Source organism: Ceratotherium simum, chromosome 1, assembly GCF_057802395.1.
Source record: "Ceratotherium simum simum isolate JZ-2026a chromosome 1, ASM5780239v1, whole genome shotgun sequence".
Taxonomy (NCBI): domain Eukaryota; kingdom Metazoa; phylum Chordata; class Mammalia; order Perissodactyla; family Rhinocerotidae; genus Ceratotherium; species Ceratotherium simum.
The window spans coordinates 28,376,582-28,404,267 of NC_141900.1; the positions used below are offsets into that span (position 1 = coordinate 28,376,582).

Below are 27,686 nucleotides of genomic sequence, written 5' to 3' on the forward strand. Positions count from 1 at the left end.
CAACAGGCCCAAAATGGAGTGACTTGTGCTAAGCCCCATGTCAGCAAACCAAGACTTAATTGTAGTTTCAGCCTCTCTCAGGAATAAACTTTAACTAGTCAGTCTAGAATTTTCTGGCTAGCATTAAGAAGGTAATCTGCCTGATAGACCCCTGCCTTCCTCCAAAGGAAGGTGACCTTTCCTGAAATACTTCTTTCTTTTGTTTATATCTTCTTTGTACTATCCCCTTTCTACTTTTAAAAACTTTCCCTTTTGTACAGCTCCTCAGAGCTCCTTTCTACTTGCTAGATGGGATGCTATCCAATTCATGAATTACTGAATAAAGCCAATTAGATCTTTAAATTTCCCCAGTTGAATTTTGTTTTTTAATATGCTAAATCAACCATTAAGCTGGCAAAAAGAGACAGAAGCAACTTTCTTGGAACTCTGGAATCTAGTAAAACACTTACAGCAAATAGGGAAATGCTTAATGAAGAAAGAGGCTGATATAATTCAGAAAGAAAGCATTGTGGTGTTTTTGCTTAATCTCTTACAATTCCCCATACTCCAGCTCAGACACAACATCTAGACAAAAGATCAACTAGGAAATAGGGGACTTGAAAAACCATGAACTTACTAGTCCTGATAGACATCTATAGAACACACAACTCAACAACAGCAGAATATACATTTTTCTCAAGTGCACTTGGACTATTCTCCAGATAGACCATATTAGGCCACAAAATTAAAAAGACTGAAATCATAAAAGTATTTTCTCTGACCACAGTAGACTGAAGCCAGAAATCAATAAATAAAAGAAAACAGGAAAATTCACAAATGTGTGAAAATTAAACAACACACTTTTGAACAACCAATGGATCAAAGAAGAAATCACAAGGGAAATGAGAAAATACTTTAAGATGAATGAAAATGAAAAACAAGATAACAAAACATGGGATACAGAGAAAGCAGTTCTTGGAAGGAAATTTATAGCTGTAATGCATACAGTAAAAAAGAAGAAAGATTTCAAATCAGTAAGTTAAATTGACATCTAAGGAACTGAAAAAAGAAAAGCAAACTAAAACCATAGCTAGCAGAAGAAAAATATAATAAAGATTAGAGTAACAGTAAATGAAATAGAAAATAGAAAACAGAATTAATAACATCAAGGGTTGATTCTTTGTAAAGATCAAGACAATTGACAAAATTTTAGCTAGACTGACTAAGAAAAAAAAGAGAAGACACAAATAAACAAAATCAGAAATGAGAGTGGGGATTTACTAGCAAACTTATGGAAATAAAAAGAATTATAAGAGAATACTATGAACAATTGCATGCCAACAAATTAAATAACCTAGATGAAATCAAGATGGACAAATTTCTAGAAACATGCAAATTACTAAAACTGAATCAAGAAGACATAAAAAAAACTCAACAGATCTATAATAAGCAAAGAGATTGAATCAGTAATCAAACACCCCCCCCGCCCCCCACGAAAGCTCAGAATCAGATGGCTTCACTGGTAAATTCTACCAAACACTTAAAGAAGAATGAACACCATTCTTCTTAAAGTAATTCCAAAAATAGAAGAAGAGTGAACACTTCCTAATTCATTTTATAAGGCAAATATTATCCCTATACCAAAGTGAGACTAAGATACCACAAAAAAGAAGACTATACACCAATATCACTTATGAAGATAGGTGCAAAATTCCTCCACAAAATACTAGTAAACAAAATCCAACAGTATATTAAAAGGATGACCTAGTGAGACTTATCCCAGGAATGTAATGTCATTTAACATAATAAAATACTAAAATCGATGTAATACTGCAAAATAGAATAAAGGGGGAAAAAACCATTATGATTATCTCAAGTGATGCAGAAAAAGCACTTGACAAAATCGTACACCTTTTCATGGCAAAAACACTCAGAAAGTTAGGAAAAGAAGGGAACTTTATCAACATGATAAAGAGTATATTTATAAAAAATCCACAGCTAACATCATGCTTAATAGTGAAAGATTTCACGGTGAAAGACTGAAAATTTTCCCCCCAAGATCAGGAACAAGATAAGGGAGCCTATTTTTACCACTGCTATTCTACGTTGTGCTTAAAGTTCTAGCTAGAGAAGTTAGATAAGACAAAGGAAGAAGTAAAACAATTTCCATTCACAGATGACATGATGTTACATATAGAAAATACCAAAGAATGCACAAAGAAACTACTAACAGAGCTAATAAACAAATTCTGCAAAGTTGCAGCATACAAGATCAACACAAAAAATGTCAGTGATGTTCTATACACCAGATATGGCCAATGTGAAACAATTCCATTTATACCAGTGTTCAAAGAACAAATACCTATGAATAATTTCCTCAAGGAGGTAAAAGACTCGTATACTGAAAACTACAAAATTTTGCTGAAAAAGAAAAAAATTAAAGAAGAGCTAAATAAATGGAAAGATATCCTATGTTCATGGATTGGAAGATTTAATATAAGTTTAAGATGACAATACTACCCAAAGTGATCTATAGATTCAATGCAATTCTTATCAAAATTCCAATTGCCTTCTTTTGCAAACATAGAAAAGCTCATCCTCAAATTTATATGGAATTTCCAAGAGCCCCAAATAGCCAAAACAATATTGGAAAAGAACAACAAAGTTGGAGGACTTACACTTCCCTATTTCACAACAACTTCAAAGCTACAGTAATCAAAACAGTATGGTACTGGCATAAAGACAGACATAGATCAATAGAATAGAATTGAGAGTGCAGAAATAAATCCTTACATCTATGGCTAATTGATTTTCGACAAGGGTGCCAAGATCATTCAAGAGGAAATGAATAGTCTCTTCAATAAATGATGCTGTGTATCAATATGCAAAAGAATGAAGTCAGACACCTATCTCACAAGCTATACAAAAATTAACTCAAAATGGATTAACTACCTTAAAAAAAAGAGCTAAAACCATAAAACTCTTAGAAGAAAACATAGGTATAAATCTTCATGACCTTGGATTTGATAATGGATTTGATAATAGATACGACATCAAAAGCAAGAGTAACAAAAAAAATAGATAAATGAAGCGTCATCAAAAATTTAACTTTTGTTCATCAAAGGCCATTATCAAGAAAGTGAAAAGAAAACCAATAGAATGGTGGAAAATACTTGCTAATCATATATCTGATAATAGTATCTAGAATATATAAGGAACTCTTACTGCTCAACAACAAAAATGCAAACAGCCTAATTAAAAATTGGGCAAAAGAACTTGAATACTCATTTCTTCAAATAAGAAATACAAATGGCCAAGAAGCACATGAAAAGATGCTCAATTCTGTCAGTCATTAGGGAAATGCAAATTAAAATCATAATGAGATACTAATTCATACCCCCTAGGACGGCTATAATGATGATGATAATACTAATAATAAATGGAAAATAATAAGTATTAGGAAGGACATGGTAAAAGCGGAACATTCGTATATTGCTGGTGGGAATGTAAAATGGTTCAGCTGCTGTGGAAAAGAGTCTGACAGTTCCTTACAAAGTTAAATATGGAATTGCCACATGACCCACAAATTCCACACCTAGGTGTATATCCAAAAGAATGGAAAACAAGTACTCAAACAAACACTTGTGCATTAACGGTCATTGGAGCACTATTTTCAATAGGCAAAATGTGGAGACAACCCAAAGGTCCATCAATAGATGAATGGATAAACAAATCGTGGCATACATAATCCAATAGAATTCAGACATATAAAGGAATAAAGTACTGATACATACTACAAAGCAGATGAACATAGAAAACATTATTTGAAGTGAAAGAAGCCAGACCTGAAAGGTCACATACTATGTAATTCCCTTTATATGTAATATACAAAATAGGTAAAACCACACAGAGAGAAAACCGACTGGTGGTTGCCAGAGGCTAAGGGAAGAAAGAAATGGAGAGTAACTGCTGAATAGGCATGGAGTTTTAGTTTGGTGTTTTGGAACTAGATAGAGGTGGTAGTTGCACAATATTGTGCATGTAGAATGTCACTAAATTGTTCACTTTTAAATGGTTAATTTTACGTTATGTGAATTTCACCTCGATTTTAATAAGCAGTCCTTAAAAATGCATCATTACTCCCCAAATTCTGAGATATGAACAAAACCTATTTACATTTTAAAACATTTTTACTTCTGAAATGTGTATATTTTTGTTAAAATTGTTTTAAAGTCACATTTCATTGTAGTGGCTATTAAAATCTAAACTACAATTTTTTGCATTTGTAAAAAAAACTATGCCTTGCTTTATCATAAACTTTACTAGTCATAATTTTTTTTACAAGTCTGCCTTATTTCTATAGTAAAAAATCAAAATCCTCAACTTTCCAAATGTACTGAGTCCCTGAACTACTCAAAAGTTTTTGTATAGCGTTAATTAAAATACGATACAGGGCCGGCCCCGTGGCTTAGCGGTTGAGTGCGCACGCTCAGCTACTGGCGGCCCTGGATTCGGATCCCAGACACGCACCCATGCACCGCTTCTCCAGCCATGCTGAGGCCGCGTCCCACATACAGCAACTAGAAGAATGTGCAACTGTGACATACAACTATCTACTGGGGCTTTGGGGAAAAAAAAGGAGGAGGATTGGCAATAGATGTTAGCTCAGAGCCGGTCTTCCTCAGCAAAAAGAGGAGGATTAGCACGGATGCTAGCTCAGGGCTGATCTTCCTCACAAAAAAATTTTAAAAAATATGATACAATGTACTTCTCATACGAGTAATTATGCTCTGATATGCTTTTGGAAACTTTGCTAATTTGGCAATAGTATTCCATTGTATATTTGAACTCCTCAATGCTAGGTAAACATGAATTAAAAAAGCTATAGTTTTTTTCTTTTTATAATTTTTACAAATTTAGCCACCAGCCACACTATTATTTAGGGACGAACAGACTCAATTATGTGCAATTAACCAATGCCACCCAAACTTTACTTTTGTGTTTTGCTAAAACAGTATTATATACACTGAAGGATATATCATTGTGTGGCTGGATAATTTGCTGAGAAATTCAATTGTGTTTTATTCTTCTTGCAATAAGAGACTAGAATAATGAGAGATGTTTTCTTTTCTTAACCACATGAAGGCAGCTCCATGTCAGATTCAAAATCTGAGTGCTTTGCTAAACGGACTGTTTGAGTCACAGATCCCACCCAAAGTTAACCCCCACTTCTGTACATACATACTTAAGTCTAGTGGGACAGCAATGCCAATGATAGCACTTTTAAGAGTCACAGCCTTGGAAATCAGACAAGGCACTGTTTGCCAAGCTTGGCATATAAACAGAAGAACTGTTCTCTTCAAAGGTCTGTGGAGGCTTAGACCATGACTAAACCATCAGTGAGAAATATATAAATGATTAATTTGCTTTAAAGGATTAGAGAAATATGACATTTCAATACCTTAGTGTTGTAAAGTGAAATGTCTACTAACTATAAGAGTATAAAAATTAAAGTGAAGCTAATGATAATGGTGTCAGAAGTAAGGCACATTATATTTCTACATTTTCCATTTTCGTTAGGAAGAAACATTGCTATGTAAGAATACAGATATATTTCTTAACTAGTTTGTTGCTTCATTCAACATGACATTTTCTTGATTATTTTCCTAGGAGAAAAGAAAATGCTTAAAGGTACTGATAACCTCCTTTTTCTCTTCCTTTTAATCTCCCAGTGTCGAGTTCTTAGTACTAAGTTTAAAATCATTCTTTTCGTAGTTACCACTTCAAAAATTTATTGGGGGGGCCGGCCCTGGGGCTTAGCGGTTAAGTGCTCGCGCTCCATTGCTGGCGGCCAGGGTTTGGATCCTGGGCGCGCACTGAGGCACTGCTTCTCCGGCCATGCTGAGGCCGCGTCTCACGTACAGCAACTAGAAGGATGTGCAGCTATGACATACAACTATCTACTGGGGCTTTGGGGGAAAAAAATAAATAAATAAAATTTAAAAAAAAATTTATTGGGGCAGCAAAACGTATTTTGCTATATGCTCTTAACGAGTCAGAAAGAAGGCCTGATGACCAGTAAGCATAAAGAGAAACAAACAAGTAATTTAAAAGCATTGACATAACCTAAAGGCTATGAAAACATGATAGCATAAGAATTAAAATAACAGATCAGATCACTGGAAAATGAACACAGATACTTCCTCTTTTCTCATTTAACTTTTACATGGTGCTGCTGGACTAGGATAGTGAATTCTATGAACAACTATCTAATGCTGATTCCTTCTTCAGGGCAAAAAATCATCTGTAGTTCTAATATGCTACCGTGAGATAATGACTTCATTCCTCAATCAGAAAATGTGTTAAATGGTTTATGCAGGCAATCTGAAGTAGAATAATAAAGTTAATAAAAATTTCTAAGAATTAACATGAACTTATCCTAAAACATAAATGTAAATCAAAAAAGTAAAATACATCTTCCCCATTTTCTTTTCAGCAGTTATTTCTTTATATTCCAGCATGTTGAATATTGTAGTATTGCCTGCCTGGGAATTATTCCGAGAACAAATTGTTGATCCATAAAGAGACATTGTAGTGATTCCAATGCTTCTATAAAATATTTCCTCATTGGCAAGCTCTCATCAGAGCAAAATTAACTTTATTTCAAATGCTGTAAAATGTAAATCTCTAATTATGCTATATTTCTGCACAGGGAGTATTAGAATTATGATTGATTACTATATGTTGTATTTTCTAGAGCATCAGATCATTAGCAATTTAAAGAATGATTCATTAACTACCTATCAAAAGTCATGGGAAATATTATAATGACCATTTTAATAGTGGCGTAAAGTCTTTACTAAATTATCTTGAGATAATAAAGGTATTTTATGTTCAGATTCTTGAAACGTCTTAACACAAAAATCACAGGAATCTCTGTTGTTTTTGCTTCTCTCTCAGTGATTTATTATCCCCTGGCCTAGAACACAACCTTGGAACATGACATCAAAACAGTTCAGAGTTGCTTTTATCTACATATGTTTGCAGTGAATGAAATATTTTTTCTTCATAAACCCAAATCAAGTGAAATAGCTTCTCCAATTAAATTAAATAACAAAATTTCCTTGGAAAGTACTTGACCATGGCCCTTATTCCATATAAACTGCCGAACCATTTGGTTCTTTAGAATACTGTTAACAATTGATAAATGATGGCAATTAAATTAAGTAAATGGCAAGAAATATTTTATTCAGTCTTCTAGAAGATAAAGCTGCTGGGCTAATATAAATATGACAGTATTTTACTAAACGTCATTTTAAGAGGTTAACTTTTCAATTCTCAATTCTATACATCCAATTACATGAGAATAGAGGTATACTTGGATGGGTGATTAGACGATTTTCCAAACGGATAATTAACGAAACCTGAGTTTATTGATTATTGTGCATTTGAGTGAGCATTTTATAGGCATCCGCTCCTGCCATCAAGGAAAGAACTGGTTGAAACCACTAGCAAAGAAGCTTTTTCTAATTACAATAACATTACTGTTTTGTTAGAAACATTTCTATCATTTTAATACCTATGACACTGAAGAAATTCATGCACATTTATTCATGTCAAAAGGAAAATTAATGTTGTGATGTTGAGTCTTTTATGAGATATTATAAAACTCTCTACAATTAGCATTAGTTAGTACTTTAAGCAGTACTTTCATCTTGAGGTTCAAAGAAGTAAATGACTAAGCCATACAAGTAGCTCTATGTCTAGAGACCGAGCTCTGTGATTAGGGCTGAGTTTTGTCAGAAAAAGCAATGGGGACTTGCCTTGTCCCTTTCATGCTAAAATATAGTACCTAATAGATAAGAAATTAAAATTTAGTCCAACCTATTAAGAGTAAAATATTCATGTAGTTAAAATGGTTTATCAGAGAGCACAAACAATTTTTGTATATATTTTTTCATATACTTATATTTAATCATTCACTTGAGGAAGAAGGAGAGGGAGTGACAAGTGTAACCACCTTTAGCTTCAAATCTTCTATTTTTACTGGATCTTTGTTCCCTCAGGAGGGTTATTTATTGTTCTTCACAAAGCTAAGCTTTTATTTGTCATCTCATAAAATTTTTGCAACCAAAAAAATACTGAGATAGCAGTTCTATAATCTAGCTTAACAATTTCTTATACAATAGTCCCCCTTTATCCATGGGAGATATGTTCCAAGACCCCCAGTGGATGTCTGAAACCTTGGATAGTACCAAACCCCATATATACTGTGTTGTTTCCTATACATCCATACCTATGATAAACTTTAATTTATAAATTAGGCACAGTAAGAGATTAACAACAATAATAATAAAATAAAACAATTATAACATTATACTGTAATAAAAGTTATGTGAATGGTGGTCTCTCTCTCTCTCAAAATACATTACCATACCATACTCACTCTTCTTCTTGTGATGATGTGAGATGATACGATGCCTACGTGATCAGATAAAGTGAAGTGAATGATGTAGTGTCCCCGGTGGGATGGGCAGGAGGGCGCAAAATTTCATCGTGTTACTTGGAACAGCACACAATTTACATCAAACTAAAAAGCTTTTGCACAGAGAAGAAAACTATCAACAAAAGGCAACCTACTGAATGAGAGAAGACATTTGCAAATGATGTATCTGGTAAGGGGTTAATATCCAAAATACATAAAGAACTCATACAACTCAATATCAAAAAAACAAATAATCTGATTAAAAAATGGGCAGAGGACCTGAATAGATATTTTTCTAAAGAAGAGTTACAGAAGCCAACAGACACATGAAAAGATGCTCAACATCACTAATCATCAGGGTAGGCAAATCAAAACCACAACGAGATAACGTCTCATACCTGTCAGAATGGCTGTCACCAAAAAGACAACAAATAGTAAGTGTTGGCAAGAATATGGAGAAAAGGGAACCCTTGTGCTCTGTTGGTGGGAATGTAAATTGGTGCAGCCACTATGGAAAACAGTATGGAGGTTCCTCAAAAAATTAAAAATAGAACTACCATTCGATCTAGCACTTCCACTTCTGGGTATTTACCCAAAGAAAAAAAAAACACTAATTTAATAAGACACATGCACCCTATGTTCATTGCAGCATTATTTACAATAGCCAAAATATGGAAGCAACCTAAGTGTCCATCACAGGTGAATGGATAAAGAATATATGTTGTGTACACACACACACACACACACACACACAAAATGAAACATTATTCAGCCATAAAAAAGAATGAAATCCTGCCATTGGCAACAACATGGACGGATCTAGAGGGTACTACGCTAAGTGATAGAAGTCAGACAGAGAAAGACAAATGCCATATGATTTCACTTATGTATGGAATCTAAAAAAGAAAATGAACAAACAAAGCAAAACAGAAACAGACTCATAGATACAAAGAACAAACTGTTGGTTGCCAGAGGGAGAAAGATAGAGGGTTGGGTGAAATAGGTGAAGGGGATTAGGAGGTACAAACTTCCAGTTATAAAATAAATAAGTCACAGGGATGTAGTGTACAGCATAGGGAAGATAGTCAATAATATTGTAATAACTTTGTATGGTGACAGATGGTTACCAGACTTATTGTGGTGATCATTTCACAATGTATATAAATGCTGAATTACTATGTTGTACACCTGAAACTAACATAATATTGTATGTGAACTATAACTTAATAAAAAAATAACTGTGTTATCAACACTGTTATCAGCACCCTCCTGCTCCATCCTGCCCGGGACACTACATCATTCACTTCACTTCATCTCATCACGTAGGCATCGTTATCATCTCACTTCATCACAAGAAGAAGAGTGAGTATAGTACGGTAACGTATTTTGAGAGAGAGAGAGACCACCATTCACATAACTTTTATTACAGTATAATGTTATAATTGTTTTATTTTATTATTAGTTATTGTTAACTTATTGACATGAGACTTATTTCACTTAGCATAATACCCTCTAGATCCAGTTTTCTTAATAAAAAAAACTGTGTCAGTAATAATCAATGCTCTATTAATTCAGAACTCACCTGTGTTAGATAAACTGGCATGTCCAAATATTTAGTGTTACATTTTCAGCAGAGGTCCTGCACTGAATACTATGAACATAAATCTGTTTTTTATAATTATGCTCACTTGCATATGTTGAAATGTAGATGTCTGGAAAGGATAACACAAATGATCTGATTTTTTTCCCTTTCAGTCTGAAAAGCTGTTTTGAAATTAATCCTTAGATATTGATTATAATGAAATAGCAATGATAACTACTGAACACTAAATTGATGAGATCAACTTAAAAACTTTCTGGTTTTCACTCACTGACATTTGTATATATGTATACATTTGTTTTGATTTTTATCATATCCTAATAATTAACTACCATAAATTATTTTACTGATATTTATTTTGAAAAACACTTTAATATAGTATTTCTTGTTTCCATTTTAAAACAGTTGCATTTTATCTTATTTATTTCTTTATTTATTTTTTTGCTGAGTAAGATTCACCCTGAGCTAACACCTATTGCCAATCTTCCTCTGTTTTCTGTATGTGGGCCACTGCCACAGCATGGCCACTGACAGACGAGTGGTGTAGGTCCATGCCCAGGAACCAACCCTGGGCTGCTGAAGTGGAATACACCAAACGTAACCACTAGGCCACCGGGGCTAGCCCTAAAACAGTTGCATTTTAATATGCAAGATTTTAGTCATAAAGACGAAATATCATGAGAAAAATATATTCGTAACGAAGAAAGTAAGAGCTATAGTGAGAATGAGGTTTCTATTATTTACAAACCCAAACTTTAATATACAAATAATCTTTTGTGACATACACAAATACCACCATTAAAAAACAGGTTATTTCATCAGTCAGTTTTAATAGACTGACTTCTCATGCTGCTTTTCACAGAGAGTAATGAAAAACCCCTAATAACTACTATTCTTAAGTCACACTTGGCCATTATAGTCATTATTTCTTAAATCTGTATATTCTGACAGAAATAAAATTGACAGAAATAAAATTTCTCAATTTAGGTTATGAAGATTACTCTCACAAATAGACATTAAAGGGTTCCAAAAATCTTAAAAATAGCTATCAAAACAGCAATCAGTGAAGCAAAACATATTCTTGTAAAAATCACCTCATGAATACCATCTGCTTTGCAAGAGGATCCTGTTTTAAATTCCAAAATAAAAAGATTTTAATAAGGAGTTTGCCTATCACTAAAAAAAGCTCTAAAATTGGTCAATAAGTCTAAGGGTGGGATAAAACAGCTTTAACACTTAATAGCCTATGTATTTTTAAGGTCATATAAAGGTGATAACATTTTATTTTATTATATTATTATTTTTTTTAATTTTTTGTTTATTGCAGTAACATTGGTTTATAACATTGTAAAAATTTCAGGTGTACATCATCATACTTCTATTTCTGCATAGATTACATCATGTTCACCACCCAAATACTAATTACAACCCAACACCACACACATGTGCCGAATTATCCCTTTCAACCTCCTCCCTCCCCCCTTCCCCTCTGGTAACCACCAATCCAATCTCTGTCCCTATGTGTTTGTTTATTGTTGTTATTATCTACTACTTAATGAAGGAAATCATACGGTATTAGACCTGGTGATAACATTTTAAATGTAGCTTATTTTAGTGCAAAAAGTGGTGTGTACCAACATTGACAAAACATGTGCTAAGTTGTGAAATATATGTCTTTTTTTGATAGAAATATCATTTAAAAATATTATTTTTTAAGATAGAGAAATCTTGGAATGAATTAGATCCCTTCCAGCTCCAAACAAATTCTTTGAATTTACACTACTATTTCTCTCAATGGATAATGTCACTTTCTCCTCTGATTTTGTAGAGAACATGCCACATTAACCTTCCTTCCTGAAGTTATTGATCATCTGGGGTAATGAAGTAAATCAGTCTCTTTGTGTAGAAGAAAGAGAAAGCACACGAGGACCACATTTTGGTGCTCTGGTTTATGAAAATTTTATGTGATGCTAAAGATTGATCTATGAAAATACTGGATTGAAATAGATTTGAGAAAGTGTGGTGTCATCCATTCAGCAAATGGAAGAAAAACACAGAGAAGAAAGTAGAAGGAGAAACTGTAACACTGAACAACACAAAAAGTGTAGTGGGAGGCTGAATAAGATGTTATCTATTTGTTTTGCTTTGTTTTTATTTTTTGTTTTAGGTGGGAGGGAGAAACTCGTGAATCCCCCAAACTGAAAGCAGTTTGATGGATAAAGAGGTCCATTCATTCACTAATTTGTCAAATTACCTTACTGTTACAGAGAACCTACTAAGAATCAGGGATCTTTCTGGGCATTGGGGATAAAGCAGTGAATGTAATAAACAAAAATCCTCACCCATAAATTCTAGTGGAGAAGAAAGACAATAAATAAAATTACAAAGGGACAGGTATAGTATTTTTGATGATGATATGTGACACAGAGAAAAATCAAGAAGTGCATAATGATAGAGTGTTAGAAAGTTGGGTGGTTTTCAGTTGGTCAGTCATGAGTAAATTGGGTCATTTACTCATGACCCAAAAGAGTAAATTTTAAATGGTTATAGAGAACAGGAATCTGAGATTTATAGAGAAGCAGCATTAGATACTCTATAGAATACAAAAGGCCCACAGTTACTAGGAGATTTGAAAATTATTTCTACCAACCCATAAAGTAAAGCTCTTTAATGATAGTTGGCAAATTTCTGCTGAGGAAATACAGATATTGCTAAACGTCAACCTGAGGAAAGAGAATCAACAATACTGGATATCTACAGTTGCGAGACTTAGTGATGGGAAGGTTATAAATGTTTCTTCGTTCAATCATTACAGATAGATATTTGATCGTTCTAAACCCAATTTTAACTATTTGGCTTCCGTACTTCTTCCTGTGCTTTTTCTAAATCATGATGAAAATACATTATTATCAAGCTGTATCTAAGTAGCAAGCTTAATCCCATGGGAAGGAATAAATTTTGACTTTATCTCTTGGGAATTTTCCTGGGGAGAAAACTGAAGGATTTAAGGAAAAAGGTGGTAATATTTTTCCATCTTTACTCGGAGTTAAAAATTTATAGTTGTAGAGCCAGCCCTGACGGCCTAGCGGTTAAAGTTCAGTGCGTTCCGCTTTGGCAGCCTCGGTTTGGTGCCCAGGTACGGAAGCACACCAACTCATCTGTCAGTTGTCATGCTGTGGCGGCAGCTCACGTAGAAGAACCAGAAGGATCTACAACTAGAATACACAACTTTGTACTGGGGCTTTGAGGAAGGAAAAAAAGAGAAGACGACTGGCAACAGATGTTAGCTCACGGCAAATCTTTCCCAGTCAAAAAAAAAAATTTTATATTTGTAAAGAGAAGTAGGCTGTAAGATGAAACGGTTTGGTTACATAAATGTTGTCAGAAATTTGGCATTGGGGCTGTGACTTTGATACCAGAGTGATGGGGTCTGGAAAGGGATAGAGTTCATCTCTTAGAGACATAGGAGAATATTACATAACTCAATAAAATGATCTCAGATAACTCCCTGCTCCAGTTATGCCCATTGTATGTATTATTTTGTGATTTTATGTTAATTAGTGCTAATTTTAATCAAATGAATGTATAAGATATCTTAGGGGTAAGCATGAACTTAAAGTGCCAGTGAAACACTTAGACAATATATGCTTCTGCCCTGGAATTTCTGTGTCAAAGATGTGACCAAAGTTCCCTGATGGAAAAACCATATGAGAGTTAAAAGATCTCATGCCACATAGTTGAATTCCTATAGAGTGGGAATGGAATAAAATTTAAATCTCTGATGTTCCAAATTGCATAATTAAGACAAATGTTTTGAAACTCCAGGAGGAGAGATTTTACCCATAAGGAAGAATTTTGTCATTATTAAAGCTCTCCAAATAGCTTATGAGATAATTACTGAGAAAAAAAAGATGCGTATGGAAAGAGGACCATAAACAAACAATTAAACCAAAAAATAGTTCACACTTCCCTGTGAACAAAGAAAAAGTACAATATACTGCTGTCATAGGTGTTATGGGTTGAATTGTGTCTCCACTCACTCAAAAAAAAAAGACATATTTTTGTAGTTCTAATTGCTAGCACCTAACAATGTGAAACTATTTAGACATAGGGTCTTTACAGGGGTAATCAAGTTAAAACAAGGTTATTAGTGTGGGACCTATTCAATAGGACTGGTGTCCTTATAAAGAGGGGAAATTTGGACACAGAGACAGATACACAGACAGAGAAGACAACGTGAAGAGACGCAAAGAGACTGCCACCCACTGGTCAAAGAATACTGAAGGTGAGCATAAGCTAGGGGAGAGGCTTCAACAGCCCTCAGAAGAAGCTAACCCTGACGATACCTTAATTTTGGACTTCTAGCCTCTAGAACTGTGACAATAAATTTCTGTTGTTTAAGCCCCCTGGTTCGTGGTACTTTGTTTTGAGAGCCCTAACAAACCAATACAATACATGAGCAAGAAGAACAAAACGATCCCAGCGGCAGGAGGTCAAGCGTGAACTCGGCCTCTCTGGTTCATCCTGTATCTTTAGAGTTTACCACAGTGTCTGGAAAAGAGCAATGAATGAATGAATGAGAAAATGAGTGAATGTAGGCAAAAATAAATTAAAAAATCAATAAACCTAATTGAGAGGGACTTAAACTGGAATTTCAGGGAAAGCAGAGGAAATGACAAGATAAAAAGACACCAAGCAAGTTACTGAATTATTAAGAAAAAACAGAAAATGTTCAATAAGTCCCAGAAGAGACTGATAAAGGATAAAAACTGTAAAGTGCAGAGTCTAACATTCTAATTCTAGCCAGGTTATCAGTTTATTAACGAACCATGATAAAGTCACTAGCCTGCTCTGGGCTTTTTTCCTCATCTGTAAGGTGGCTGGACTAATAGCTAAATACCATTCAACTTGTGTTCAGTGTTTCAGATGTCTACATAAAAATAAAGAAAGTGGAATTGACACTTTAAGCAAAGGAGATATCAGTTTAGATTATCAACAGGATTTGCTAGGATGGGTCTGGATCAGAGCAATGAAAAAGTACACAGCCAGAATCTTTTAGTACAAGCTTTATCCCATTGCTTCTATGCTTATATTCCTCCCTTAATACATTTATTCAATAAAAATCAAGGGCCTACTTTGTGCCAGGTGCTGTTCTAGACAGTTGGCAGCAAATGAAGCAAAATTCCTGCTCCTGTAGAGGTTATGTTCTACTGGAGAAGAAAGATGATATTTGATTAAATATACAATATGTTAATAACTAATATATAAAATTTAGAGGGTGCAGGGATGGGAACTCATGGTGATAGGCAGAATTTGGAGAATGAGGTAAAGAGAGCCTCTCTGTGGAAGTGAAATTTAAGCAGAGACCTGTACACAGAAGCGAGCAAGGCAAAGATCTGGGGAGAGAGATCCAGCATGGGTCCTGGGTGGGGATGAGGTTGGCACATCCCAAGAACAGCAAGGCCAGCAGTTGGAGCAGAGTGAGAAGGGGGCACAAATGCGGGGAGAGACCGATGAGGTTGGGAGACAGGCAGAGACCAGATCATATGGGTCCTTGTCAAGAAATTTCTAGCATATTCTGAATTTGATGAGAATCTACTAGAGAGTTTAAACTGTGGGGTGTGTGACATAATCTTTCGTACATTTTAGAAAATCACCCTAAAGGTGATTAGAGAATCGACTGCAAGGAAGGCAAGACTGGAGGGAGTCCAGGGGCTAGAGCACAGTGTAAATTTAAAAAGATGGTGGCTCTGGTCTAGGCTCCCCATAGCCAAGAGAAATAAATCCAAACTACAGCTATGCAAATCAGATCCCCAGTGACCTGTTCCTTACTTACCTTTCCAGTTTTAGTACAGTAAACCTTTCTCCTCCTCTTTGCTTTATGTCTGTTCATCAGTCTGAACCTTTCTACATTCTGTTCCCTCTATTTAGAAAGACCTCCATTTTTCTCTTCATAGTCCAACAGAAATCTCACTTGCATGTTTCAGAACTTCCTCTTTGAAACATTTCCTGACACTTCCAGGAAGAGGAGATCATACCACAGAATCTCATATAGTATAAAACTTATCTCACATGCTGTATTATAAGTGTTATTATGTTGTCTCAATGCCTACTGAATGGTGTGATTTTTTCAACTTTATTGGTCTGAGAAAATTAAAAATATGTAAATTACTGAGCTAAACTTCTTAAACTCAATTCACTATCTTTACAGTACAACTAATATTACCCCATTAATTAAGAAATTAATTTAATTTAGTTTAAAACAGACTCAAAGTATGTCTAGAAATTTGCAAAGAAATAAATTATAAAATTCACATCTTAGAATCAAAGTATCTAAAATGCTAGAAACATTGCCTATACATGAAATGGTCTACCTTGTGCGTGAAATAAAACAATATCTTTGAGTCTACATACAATTATTCTATATTAAAGGATGCACTGAGTTTGACCAACTAGAAAAAGAAACTACTGAATTGTGCTCCAAGGCTCAATACACCTAGGATTTTTCAGGCTCAGAGTATTATTGAGTAATATACTCAACTTCTTTTATTATTAGATGGTTAATCAATATTACTGGTACAATCAATAATACAACCCATTGTATCTTTTATTTCACACTTCCAAATCTGAAGTGAATACTGTGAGAAAAAAATATTAACAACTTGAATCTCTTCTTTAACTGAGTTCCTTTGAATTAAGGGTACAGGGCCATATATTAAGTAAATGATCAATATATCAACTGGAAAAGCCTTTCTTTCTAATGACAGAAGCCATGATTATTACTTTAAAATACTGTCAAAAAACACAGTTTTCAAAGTTTACTTTTCCAAGTAACTTTTTAGGTGAATTTATAGGCCACAGTTATAAAAATAAATACTTCTACATTATAACTGAGTTAAAAATCACTTCCCACAATAGATTTAATTCTAGAAACAAAGCTATGCACAAAATAATTCTCCGTAAACTGAATTAAATCTTGATGCACCAGTGGTTCCCTGACTTAATAGTTATGACCTCTGTCCTCCACCTGAAGACAATTTTACTTTTAGGATATACTATTTGAAAAAGTAGTATAACATAATAACAAAATGCCACTATGAAACTAGAAAACTTAGACATGAATTTGTAATTTATTAATATGACAATTGATATGTCTGTACACCTATAAATAGACTTACAGTCATTTATAATGGCATATTTTTCATCCCACAATCAATGTTTAACATATATAGGTCAGTGGTAATATAGCAAATGTCAGAAAAACCTATTTAGAAGATTCAAGGTTTCAAGACCTAGAGTTCAGAGATCAGTGCATTAGGGGAACTTTTAATTTGAACATAAATCTTGTTTTAAATTTAACTATCATATTTATCAATAACCTCCTAAAGAGTTACATATTAGATTTTCTTAAGTAGGATACATCTGCTTTTATAGCTGATTAATAACATTTCTTATTCTCAGCTACAGAGATCTCCACTAATGTGTCCAATATATCCATATATGTTCTTTTTCCTTTGAAGCATACCTATATATTTTTAAATACTTACTCTCTATTATTCAAAGAAACATAAAAATTCTTTTTGCTTCTGTAAGCACTAGGACTAAGGCTTACCTGAGGTAGATTAAGAAAGTTGCCAGAAAGAAAATACAGCCATGCGTCGCTTAACAATGGGTATACATTCTGAGAAATGCATCGTTAGGTGATGTCGTCCTTGTAAGAACATCATAGAGTGTACTTACACAAACCTAGATGGTATAGCCTACTACACACCTAGGCTATATGGTACAAATCTTACGGGATCACCGTTGTACATGCGGTCCATCGTTGACCAAAATGTCGTTATGTGGTGCATGACTGTAAGCATGAATGAACAATGAAGATTATATTACACTTTCATCTGCCTGCCCTAGAAATGCTCTCTTTTGAACAGTAAATGTTCTAAGGCCTTTTATGAAAACATTCTGGCTGGAGGAAGAAGAGACTGATTAGATGATCTTCAAGGACTCTCCCACTAAAGAGGTCCAGCATCCATGGGTCTAAATTTATGGTCATCCTTTGCCTTATCTGTTTATGTTCAATGTTTATTCCATCATACCTGAATATGAATATCAATTAAATTCACTGAAATCACAGTCTACAATTGACACTTGGGAGATTTCAAGATTAGAATAAAACTTTCAATCTCATTAAGTCATAAAGTAATAAACTTCTCATTTTGCCTCACATAATTTTTTTTTTTGGTATTTTGAAATGATGTATACTTTTCTATTTTTCCCCCAAATTTCTAAGGAAATAGTCCTCACAGAAATTTAGTATTAGCTTTCTAAGGTACCAGGAGCCTTACTGCCTCCTAAAGTCTGCAAACACATGGTTAACATCAACTCATCCATTGTCTTCTAACTGAAAAGAATCACTCTTACCGTGTAGCCCTCGGTATACTGAAAAGGAGCCCTGGAACTTTCATCTGCTGTTGGACTCAGAGGCTTGGGGTCAGACATGGACCGCTGCATCATCTTGGCTGTCTTAGGACTTGCTGGGGGAACTTTAGCCATGTCTGGATGCAGTACTTTCTGTGGACTTATATCATCAGGGAGGGGTTTTTCATAAGGTACAAAGGCTGATTCTAAGGCTTTGCCTGGTGAAAGTGGTGAGATGGGTGAATAAAGGACTTTTGGAGATTTGGGTGGGGAAGGAGCCAGCTGTAATGTGGAATCTGCCCGGAGGTGAGTTGAATAACCAATCTCTAAAGGTGTTGGGCGTTTCTTGTCTTTGGGTGGAGATGTGGCACTCAGATATTGAGGACTTTGTGTGTCTGAATCTGCTTCTGTCTGACATCCTAAACTGCCCCCTTTGTAAGTCTTTTCAGGTGCTGAAATGTGTTTAATTATTTCTACCTTGGCATCCGTGCGTGCCCGTATTGAAGGTGTTCTTATGGTTCCAACTGGTTCAGTTTGCACAGATATCTCTGCTACTGTTTGAACTGCTATACTGGAGACTTTGGAAAGGGGTTTGGTCTTGTCAGCCTCTGTAGTGCTGTCACCATATTTCCCTACACGAGCTTTTCTCCTTGATCTAGTAGGCATATCCCATTCATCCTGATCTTCATCATCAGTTTGGACACTCGTATCAACACTCTTTTTAGTTCTCCTTCTCCTACTCACATAACTCCGATCTGCTGCATCTTCATCGTCAGTTTGCACACCACTGTCCATTATCTTTTTAAAGCAGCGAGGATCATCTGCCATATTTTCCCCCATCTCATCGTACTGTCCACGGACTTTAGCTCCAGAACTTCTCTTTTTGGGTTGTTTTTCGTCTTTTACAACAACGTCTGCTAGAGGTATTTCTGAAACAGTACTCAGGATGCCAGGTGGGGCAATGTATTGAGTAACACCGTCAGACTGAACTGTGTACCATCCTTGGCTTTGTGGTATTTCAATCGCCACAACAGCTGAGGCTGTGGTGGTTGTATCTTCAGTCGCCCAAAACTGACTGCCTTCTGGGGCAGCATACTGACCTTCCAAAATGGCCTGCTCAGTAGTGGTTTGTGGAGAAGCAGTTCCAGCAGGGTCATAGTTATACTGGTAGATCTGGCGAATCTTTTGCTCTTCTAGCTGCTGGTGAAGCTGTTGCTGCAGCTGTTGGATCTGCTCCAGTTGTAACTGTTGCTGAGCTAATGTCTCCTGTCTCATCATGAACTGGGCTTGACGCTCTTCTTCCTGCTGATAGAGAAGGTGCTGCTTCATAGACTGCAGCTCCTCCAGCTTTTTTTGAACCATGATTTTTTCTTGTTCTCGGAACCTTTGAATTTCCTGACGTTCCCACTCCAATTCCTCAGCAAAACGCTGTTGCTTAATTTTCTCCAGTTCCAAGAGCTCACGCTCCAAGTCTAGCTGCTGTTGTTGTTTATCTTCTTCAGGGACAATTAAAATAGCACTGTCATCTCCCACCACTTCAGAAAACACTTCAGATGCTGTGGTTAAAGTGGGAACTGAGTCTATTGTCTCAGCAGTAAGAGTTTCCATAGTAATAGTTTGCAAACTAGCACTGATATCAATACCAGTTACTGCAATGTCCGTTTCAGATGCACCTGTTGTTAGGAAATAGGATCTAGGCATTGGCTGGCTCTGGTGCAGGGCGGATAATGAAGTCACTGAATCAGTTGTGTGCACACCAGACAAATCCCTCACAGAGGTGCTGAAAATGGAGCCAGGTTGTGTGGTGATAGCAAATGTGGAGGGAATTGGAGTTGCTACTGAAGAATAGACAACACCATTAGATGACCTCAAAACACTCCCCACACCATACTGGGATCCTGGAGGTGGAGTCATTCTTGCTGTGGAATACTGTGGGGTACTAATCCCAACTCCTGAAATGACTTGTCGTGTTTCTGGATATGGACCTGTAGTCTTGCTTGAATAATCCATTACCTCACCTGAAATACAGGGTAGAGTTACAGTCCAGTTTCCAGAACGAATGATGCTTTTTTGGGTTTGAAAGCCCTCTCAATCTTGACGAACACAACGAATGGGACTGCATGCAAATCCACAGGTTAACCTAATTAGATGTGCAATAAAAGCAATGTTGAACATGCAGGCACATGCAGACGATTTGGGGCAGAGCAAATTAAAAAATGAAGAAACAAAAGTGCACATGTACTCCAAAATATGTTGCCAAAACATCCAAAGAAAGAGAAAAAGTAACAAAATTGGAAAAGGGACCACATTTTCATCCTGAAATGAGATGAGGAACACCATAATGATATTTCAAGGAAAGGTCTGCTGCCACATCATACTGACCTGTAGTAATTCTCCCTGAAGTTAGATCTACTGCTGCAGCAGTTCCTCCAGAATAATCAAAAGCATTCTTACTTTTATAGAAAAAATGTCCAGCTTCTGCTAAATTAGTGTCAGACATGGAAGATTTCATTCCCCCAATCCCTCTATAACCGTAAGACCCTGATCGATCATATTGATAGTGGTCATCCCTATAACCAAAACGATCCTCAGGAAGTGTAGTTGCAGGCTGCTGTGCTGTGCAGCTCCTTCCAAAAGGTAACTTATAAACCACATCACAGCACACAGCTCTTCTTCCTGCAGTCAGATCAACAGGTTTTTCATCATCTTCTATTATTTTGGTCACCACACCTGAAGTAGATTCATCCATTGTTACAACAGTTCTATGAGACTTCGTTGTACTGAGATCCACTGCTTCCCCATCAGTGATCCCCTGGGATGTGGTGCTATCAGTCCATCCATTCGTGACACCAACAGGAGGTGCAGCAACAGGTTTTGTAATAGCCAATGTCATTGCGTGTGCTGAAGTACCTAAAGACAAGTTTATTGGTGCTTCCTCCCTAACTGTAGGAAAGGCTTGGCCACTTGGTATCCTGTACGGGGGCTCAGCATGCTTTGATGTAGTAAGCTGGAGTGGTGCTGTTGTTGCATGTTCTATACCCACTAGGCTTTCGGTGCCCATAGTGTAACTTGCACTAGCTGTGCACGTGACAACAGTCACTGTCTCGGTGACCAGAGTTATTGGAGTCACTACTGATGAAGTTGCACTGAGATTTATAATAGAAGGTTGCACAGCACTAATTTGTCTCCCATAAACTTCATTTATTGTGGTCTGCCTTTTCATATCCATTGTAGAAGCAGAAAGATCCATACATTTTTCAGTTACTTTAATTTCTACTTTCGGGACCGTCCGCAAATCAATGGCATCACCAACAAGTTGCAACTTACCATTGTCCTTATGCTGATGCTTCTCTAAATGTAGATTATCTAGAGCAAGAGGTTCTGGAGGAATTGATACAGAGATGCTGCTGAGACCAACACTAGAGACTGGACTTCTGGCTGCTGAAACTTCCACCTTGGAAACTTCGGTTGTGATAAACTGTGTGACTGAAGTTGGTACTGCTTGAAATGATGACAGTGTTGTGATAGGGATAGCAGAAAATGTTTCCAAAGTGCCTGAGATGTAGAGGCTCTGGTCTGAAGAAGTTGAAATTTCTGCAGCTGTCATAGGAGGAATTACAGAAAACACGGATTCAATGGAAATCAGATCTTTCGGGGGTAATCCCAGGGGCCAACTGGTAATTGCTTGACTACTTGAAGAATCTGTTGGAGTCCCAGGTTCAGATGGCAATGTGATAACCACATAAGTTTCCGTGAGGGATTTGGAAAATCTTGGTGAGGACTTGTTAGAGTGAGGGGAAAGTGGCGAGGTAGGGGAAGGCAATCTATAATCTGCTGATGTCACTAAATTTAATGTCATATTTGAAGTTAAAGATAGACCAGTTGGTTTGGGGTGTGTATCTGTTGGTTTTTGTGTAGTTACTGGAAGCTGAGGAACCGCTGGTTTAGGGGCAATTGGAGGTTTGCTTGGCTCAGGTCTATGTGTAAATACAAGTCCAGATGGAATTGAAGATGGCTTAGGAGGAACAGGAGGAGGTGCAGTGGTACAGATTTTTGTTACAGGTAACCCAATACTCCTTGGAACAGCTGTGGTCTCTACTGTAGTAACAGCATCAACTAGAGGTGTAGCTGTAGTAGTTAGAGTCACTGGAGCTATAACTGTTAATTTTCTTTTGGGATGAACAGTTGGTTTAGGTGAAGTTGGTGGAGGAAGAGGTGGGGGAGGAGGGGGAGGGGGAGGAGGAGGAGGAGGAGGGGGAGGGGGAGGAGGGGGAGGAGGTTGTGCTGATGTGTCCAAAGAAGAACTTCGAAAGAATGGACGAGTTTTAGTTGGAAGAGAGGGAACAGAAGGACCACCAGAAGGTAAATGAGATGCAGGTTTTGCTTGACCAAAGCCCTCTCCAGATATAAAGCATGTAGTTGAAACCTGTTCCTTCATTGGAAGGGCTATTATAGAAGAAGGTGGTTGATCAAACACAGTTTCAGATAAGCTAATTTTTGTTAGTTCAGCCTCAGACTCCTTCCTTTCATCTCTGTAAGCTTCCAAAACTTCCAGAATCATTCCATTCTCAGTTTCCTTCTTGGCTTTCTTCCCTGGGTCTTTTTCAGGTACAGATAAGTCAGTGGAAATAGCATCAGCAATTAGCCCCTCGGGTTTAATTCCTGCAGATTCTATGACAGAAGGTTCCGTATCAGATAAGGAAATCACAATATGATCAGCACTAGTTCTACCATCTGGTATGGTAGTCCGATCTAAAGATATACTTATCTCTTCTGGATAGTCTATAATGCTGCCTGGAAAATATGTTGATGAAGAAATTTCCTCAGAATCTTCAAATTTAGTTACTATGTCCACTGGCTCAGTATAAACTGTGGTTATACTATCCAGGGTAGTAACGGGTGAGGAGCTGTCTGTGGTACAAACTGAAGAAACAGATGATGTAAGAGAGGGTGTGTCAGAGGGTGGGACACTTTCTGAAGGCTCAGAGTAGGTCAGAATCTGTGATTCATGGGCAATTATCTCTTGAATTTCTCTTGTATAATCGGTTACATATTCATCGTCAATTTCTTCTGCTGAAAAATGTTGGGTTATTTTAACATCTGGGATAGAGAGAGTTGCACTGCTGGTTGAATCGGTAAGAGATGCTCCTGAGAGAACACTTGATGTCAAAGATGCATCGGGCACCCTGTCAAAGTCCGTAGTGGACTCTGTCATATCATTTCTGATGGGGGGCTGGGTTGGACTGGATCCAGGTGTTAATTGCATCTGTTGCCTCTTCATGAGTTCTTCATAGGCAGCATCAGCATCTAATAATGTTTTTTCTTCACTGGTAGAAGTGACCATACTACCCAGATCCACTATTTCATGGCTTTCTGGGATGATATAAGAGCTTGAAACGATGTCTTCTTGAGGCAAAACAGAATGTAAGCTTTCTAACTCATAAAACTCTTTCTGGAGGTCTGTAATTTTCTGCATGGGATCTTCATAAATCTGTTCTGGAAGTCTTATTTTTTGCTCTCTCCCTCTCTGCTGCATAAATCCATTTTCATCTTCTTGCCTTGTTAGCAGACTGCCATCTACTGAACCATTGTATGTGTCCTCTACTAAAGATTCATAAATATAATCCTCTATTAACATCCCACCATACAAAGGCTCTTTTTCAAACATTTCATCTTGTTCATTTGCAGCTGGAAAAGCTTTATATTTGTGTGGTTTATGCATCATTTCTTCATACATCTCCTCAGCACTTTTTAATGCCTTTTGGCTACCTTCTTTCTGCATAATAGATTGCTCATCTGTGGGTGAGTATAAAGATACAGCTGTGGGCAACTTATAAACTTTTTGCACTTCTATTATTTTTTCTGGGCTTATTTCAAAGCCTTCTGGGTCCGACTCTATGCTAGGTGAATATTCAGAACAAGAAGATCGATGGAGCTCCTCCATTTCTGCAGCCTGACGTAATTCTTCTGTTGGAGATGCATCTTCAATGGGAGACAGATTACTGGGTGGTGTCTTTGGTCTTTCCCTCCTTCTCTGAGCTCGAAGCTCATCTTTATCTTTCTTTGATTTCTTAGTAGAACTCTTTCTTTGCTGCTGTTCTAATTCTCGCTGCTTTTCTTGCTCTTTTAATAATTCTTCTTCCTCTCTCAATTCTTCCTCCTCTGAAGAATCTTCAATAGTAGGTAAAAGAGGGCCATGAGATCTGTGCCGAGCTTTACGTTGCTGTTTGCTCTCTCCTTTTTTGTGACTCGGGCTACTGTCACTGTCCTCATCAAGTGACGACACTGACGTGGGGGATGTGCCAGGAGTGAAGCTGGAAGCATGAAGACTAGAAGATCCTTCCCCCCTTGACCTGTCTTCTGGAGAGTCTGTTAGGCTTTCCATTTCTAATTCTGGCTCTTCATCAAAATACAAAGCTGTTTTTTTCTGTGATGACTCTGCAGAATATTTGTCTGCTATTGTGCTGTTGAGTTCAATCGTTTTGAATCGACGTAGCCCTCCTCCTCCAGCAACCACAAGTTCTTCACTCTCCTGACTTTTAGTTTCTCTGTATTTAAGTTCAGGGCTTTCATCAAATGTCTCATCATCTTCATCATGCCATGAATGGCGTCTCCCTGCATCATCATCAAAGCTTGCACTACTTTTTCGAGTCAGTCGCCTGTGTCTCCCTGGTGTTACTTTCCCTTTCCCTTTTGTTTCTTCCTTCCTCTGGCTCTCAATACTACTACTAATCTCTTTGAGCTGGTTCCTAATGAACTCATCATCTTCAGAACCAGAAGCATCTTCATCAGCACTCATTTCTATGATTTGTTTTCGAATGAAGTCCTCCTCTTCACCTGATCCTTGACTATCTTCCTGTTTGTACTCATCACTGCTTGATGAACCAACACTAGTTCTCCGTTTTCTTTGTGGAATGGGTGAGTTTTCACTTTCGCTACTGTCTTCAACTGAATCATAAGGCTGTCTTCTTGTAGTTATGTCATCAACAAACTCAGACTTTTCTTCATGGTCCTTTCTGGAAAGAACGTCTTGTTGGCTCTCTTTTTTAAAAGTGTCTTTTTCTTCCTGACTCACTTTGAGCTCCTCTTCTGAAATTGTAGTTTCTAGTGTTTCAGATAAACTCTGAGTTTTCTGTTGCTCCTTAGGCTGCTCAGGAGAAACCTCATGGGGCACTGTTTCCTTTTCTGACTTTTCTTCAACAAGTGTCCTTGCCTGAGCTTCCAAAATGGATAGGACTGTACTTTCTAACTTAGCCAGATCTGAGGGGCTAGAAGGGCTGCTTTCTTGTGAAAAAGAGTCCTTTTTGAGTCCTTTGAGCAAATCCTTTTCATCAGTTGGAATAAGACTTGGAATTTCACCAAGTGAACTTGATATTCCATCAGAAGAATATCCTGTGTCACTCAGACCTTGTGGGCTTTTCGGCTGCTGAGAACTTGAAGCATCTGATTTGTCATCTTCCTTTTCCTAGCAGGAAGGAAAAGATACAGGAAAACTTAACACGGTTAAACTAATAACATGGCCTCTCCATTACTCCCAAATAACTGAGGAATAATTATAGGAATTTTTGTAACTATATGCCAGTATTTAAAAAATCTTTGAATGGGCACAAAAAATGAAAATAGTTGGTACATATTGATTAAGGTTAGTTTTCATTTAACTTCAGTTTAATTAAATGTCAGTTCTCAATGACATTTGATTTTATTCCATTAATACTCTATCTTTTTATATTTCAACACCATTTCCCTTCAAAAATATGATTATCTTTCTCAGTACATTTACTTTGGGAAAGAGTTCAAATTGTCAAAGAAAAATTTTAATAGGTTTTCCATTAACATAATTCATACTTTTGGATTACGAGGACAGGCAAAGAAAGAAAGAATCAGAGGATGGGCTCTGTACCTGGCTACAAGTTGTATGGGGTGTTGAAAATTTACTTAACAGAAATAAGCAGGTACCATGGCCGTAATGATATTCGTCTCACCTACTGCAAAGGATTTCTTTTTAGAGACATTCAAACAAGACACTGGCTTTTAAAGACATTTTGAAAGATGTGAACTGCTATATTTACTTGGTATTGTTAATATTATTATTCTATATCATTTAAAATGAATGTTCACGAAACTTTGAAAAAGTTACACAATAATTGGTCTGACCCATGGTTTTAGCCAAAGAGAAGTATCCAGCTATTATTTTGGTAGAGTTGTTAATCACATTTATTTTCAGCATCTCACCTTAAAGATATGTAATAAATATCACTTATAAATGTCTTGTGATTTTGAAAATACTTGGAATTTTACCTTCACAGTAGTTCAGAGTCAGCACTCTTCAACCAGTACAATAACTAACTTTTGTGAATAGGAACATTGACTTTCCAGGGAGATGGGACATTTAGTAGAGAAACGACAGTCTTGACCTACTCTTTTCCTTGGGCTGTGATGAGGCCATGCCAGCAATTTGGTTTAAGAATCAGAGAGGCCTTAAATGAAAATGTTAAACACAGAGATTTTTTACATAAGCCCAAATTAAAAATACCTATAAGCAAAATGAAACCCAACTGCTCCTGCTAGTTTCCATGTTTAAAGGAGAGTGTCAAAATAACACCAGAGCCCTGTGGAATGAAGAGGTCAGAAGAGGAGCTGCAAAGGGACATGCTCTATCCGACCTTGGCCTATGAGGCTACCTCAACTCTACTAAGTCTGTATCTTGAACTAACCATCTTAATGTTTTCAGTGGATGTTTGAGCATGGGCTCCTCCAACCTACATACAGCCCAAATGAGCAGATGCCAGGTTGCACAACAAACAACAAACATGCAAAAACATCCTTCTTTCTTCTTTCTTTCATTACTGCCTTCCTTCCTTCCCTCCTTCCTTTCTCCCTTCCTTCCTTTTCTCCTCTCCCCTCCTCCTCCTCCTCCTCCTCTTCCTCCTTCTTCTTTTAGCTACAGAGTTCTCAAATATAAGTTGTTGGCTTGATATTCATTTTACATTCATTTTCATTTCAATATCTGTCTTCATTATGTATGGTTAGAGATATATCTTGAGCATATTATAGGATAAAATGCTTTTGCTGAATTTACATGACTTGATTCAAAAAGATGGTCTCATATATTCTTCACAACTTTAGCACAAAAAGCAATGCCTACTCTTTGTTTTATTAAGAATTAACTTCCTTGGACCACGTTAGATGTCTTTCCAGGAAAGG

General features: G+C 36.6%; 1 protein-coding gene across 1 annotated transcript in view; it reads right to left on the reverse strand.

Moving 5' to 3' along the window:
* Positions 1-27,686, reverse strand: part of PCLO (piccolo presynaptic cytomatrix protein) — a 397,103-nt gene that overhangs the window by 168,338 nt on the left and 201,079 nt on the right. The window contains 2 exon segments of the mRNA XM_087445431.1: positions 18,486-20,500; positions 20,865-25,947. Coding sequence (XP_087301557.1) covers positions 18,486-20,500; positions 20,865-25,947 — 7,098 coding nt within the window.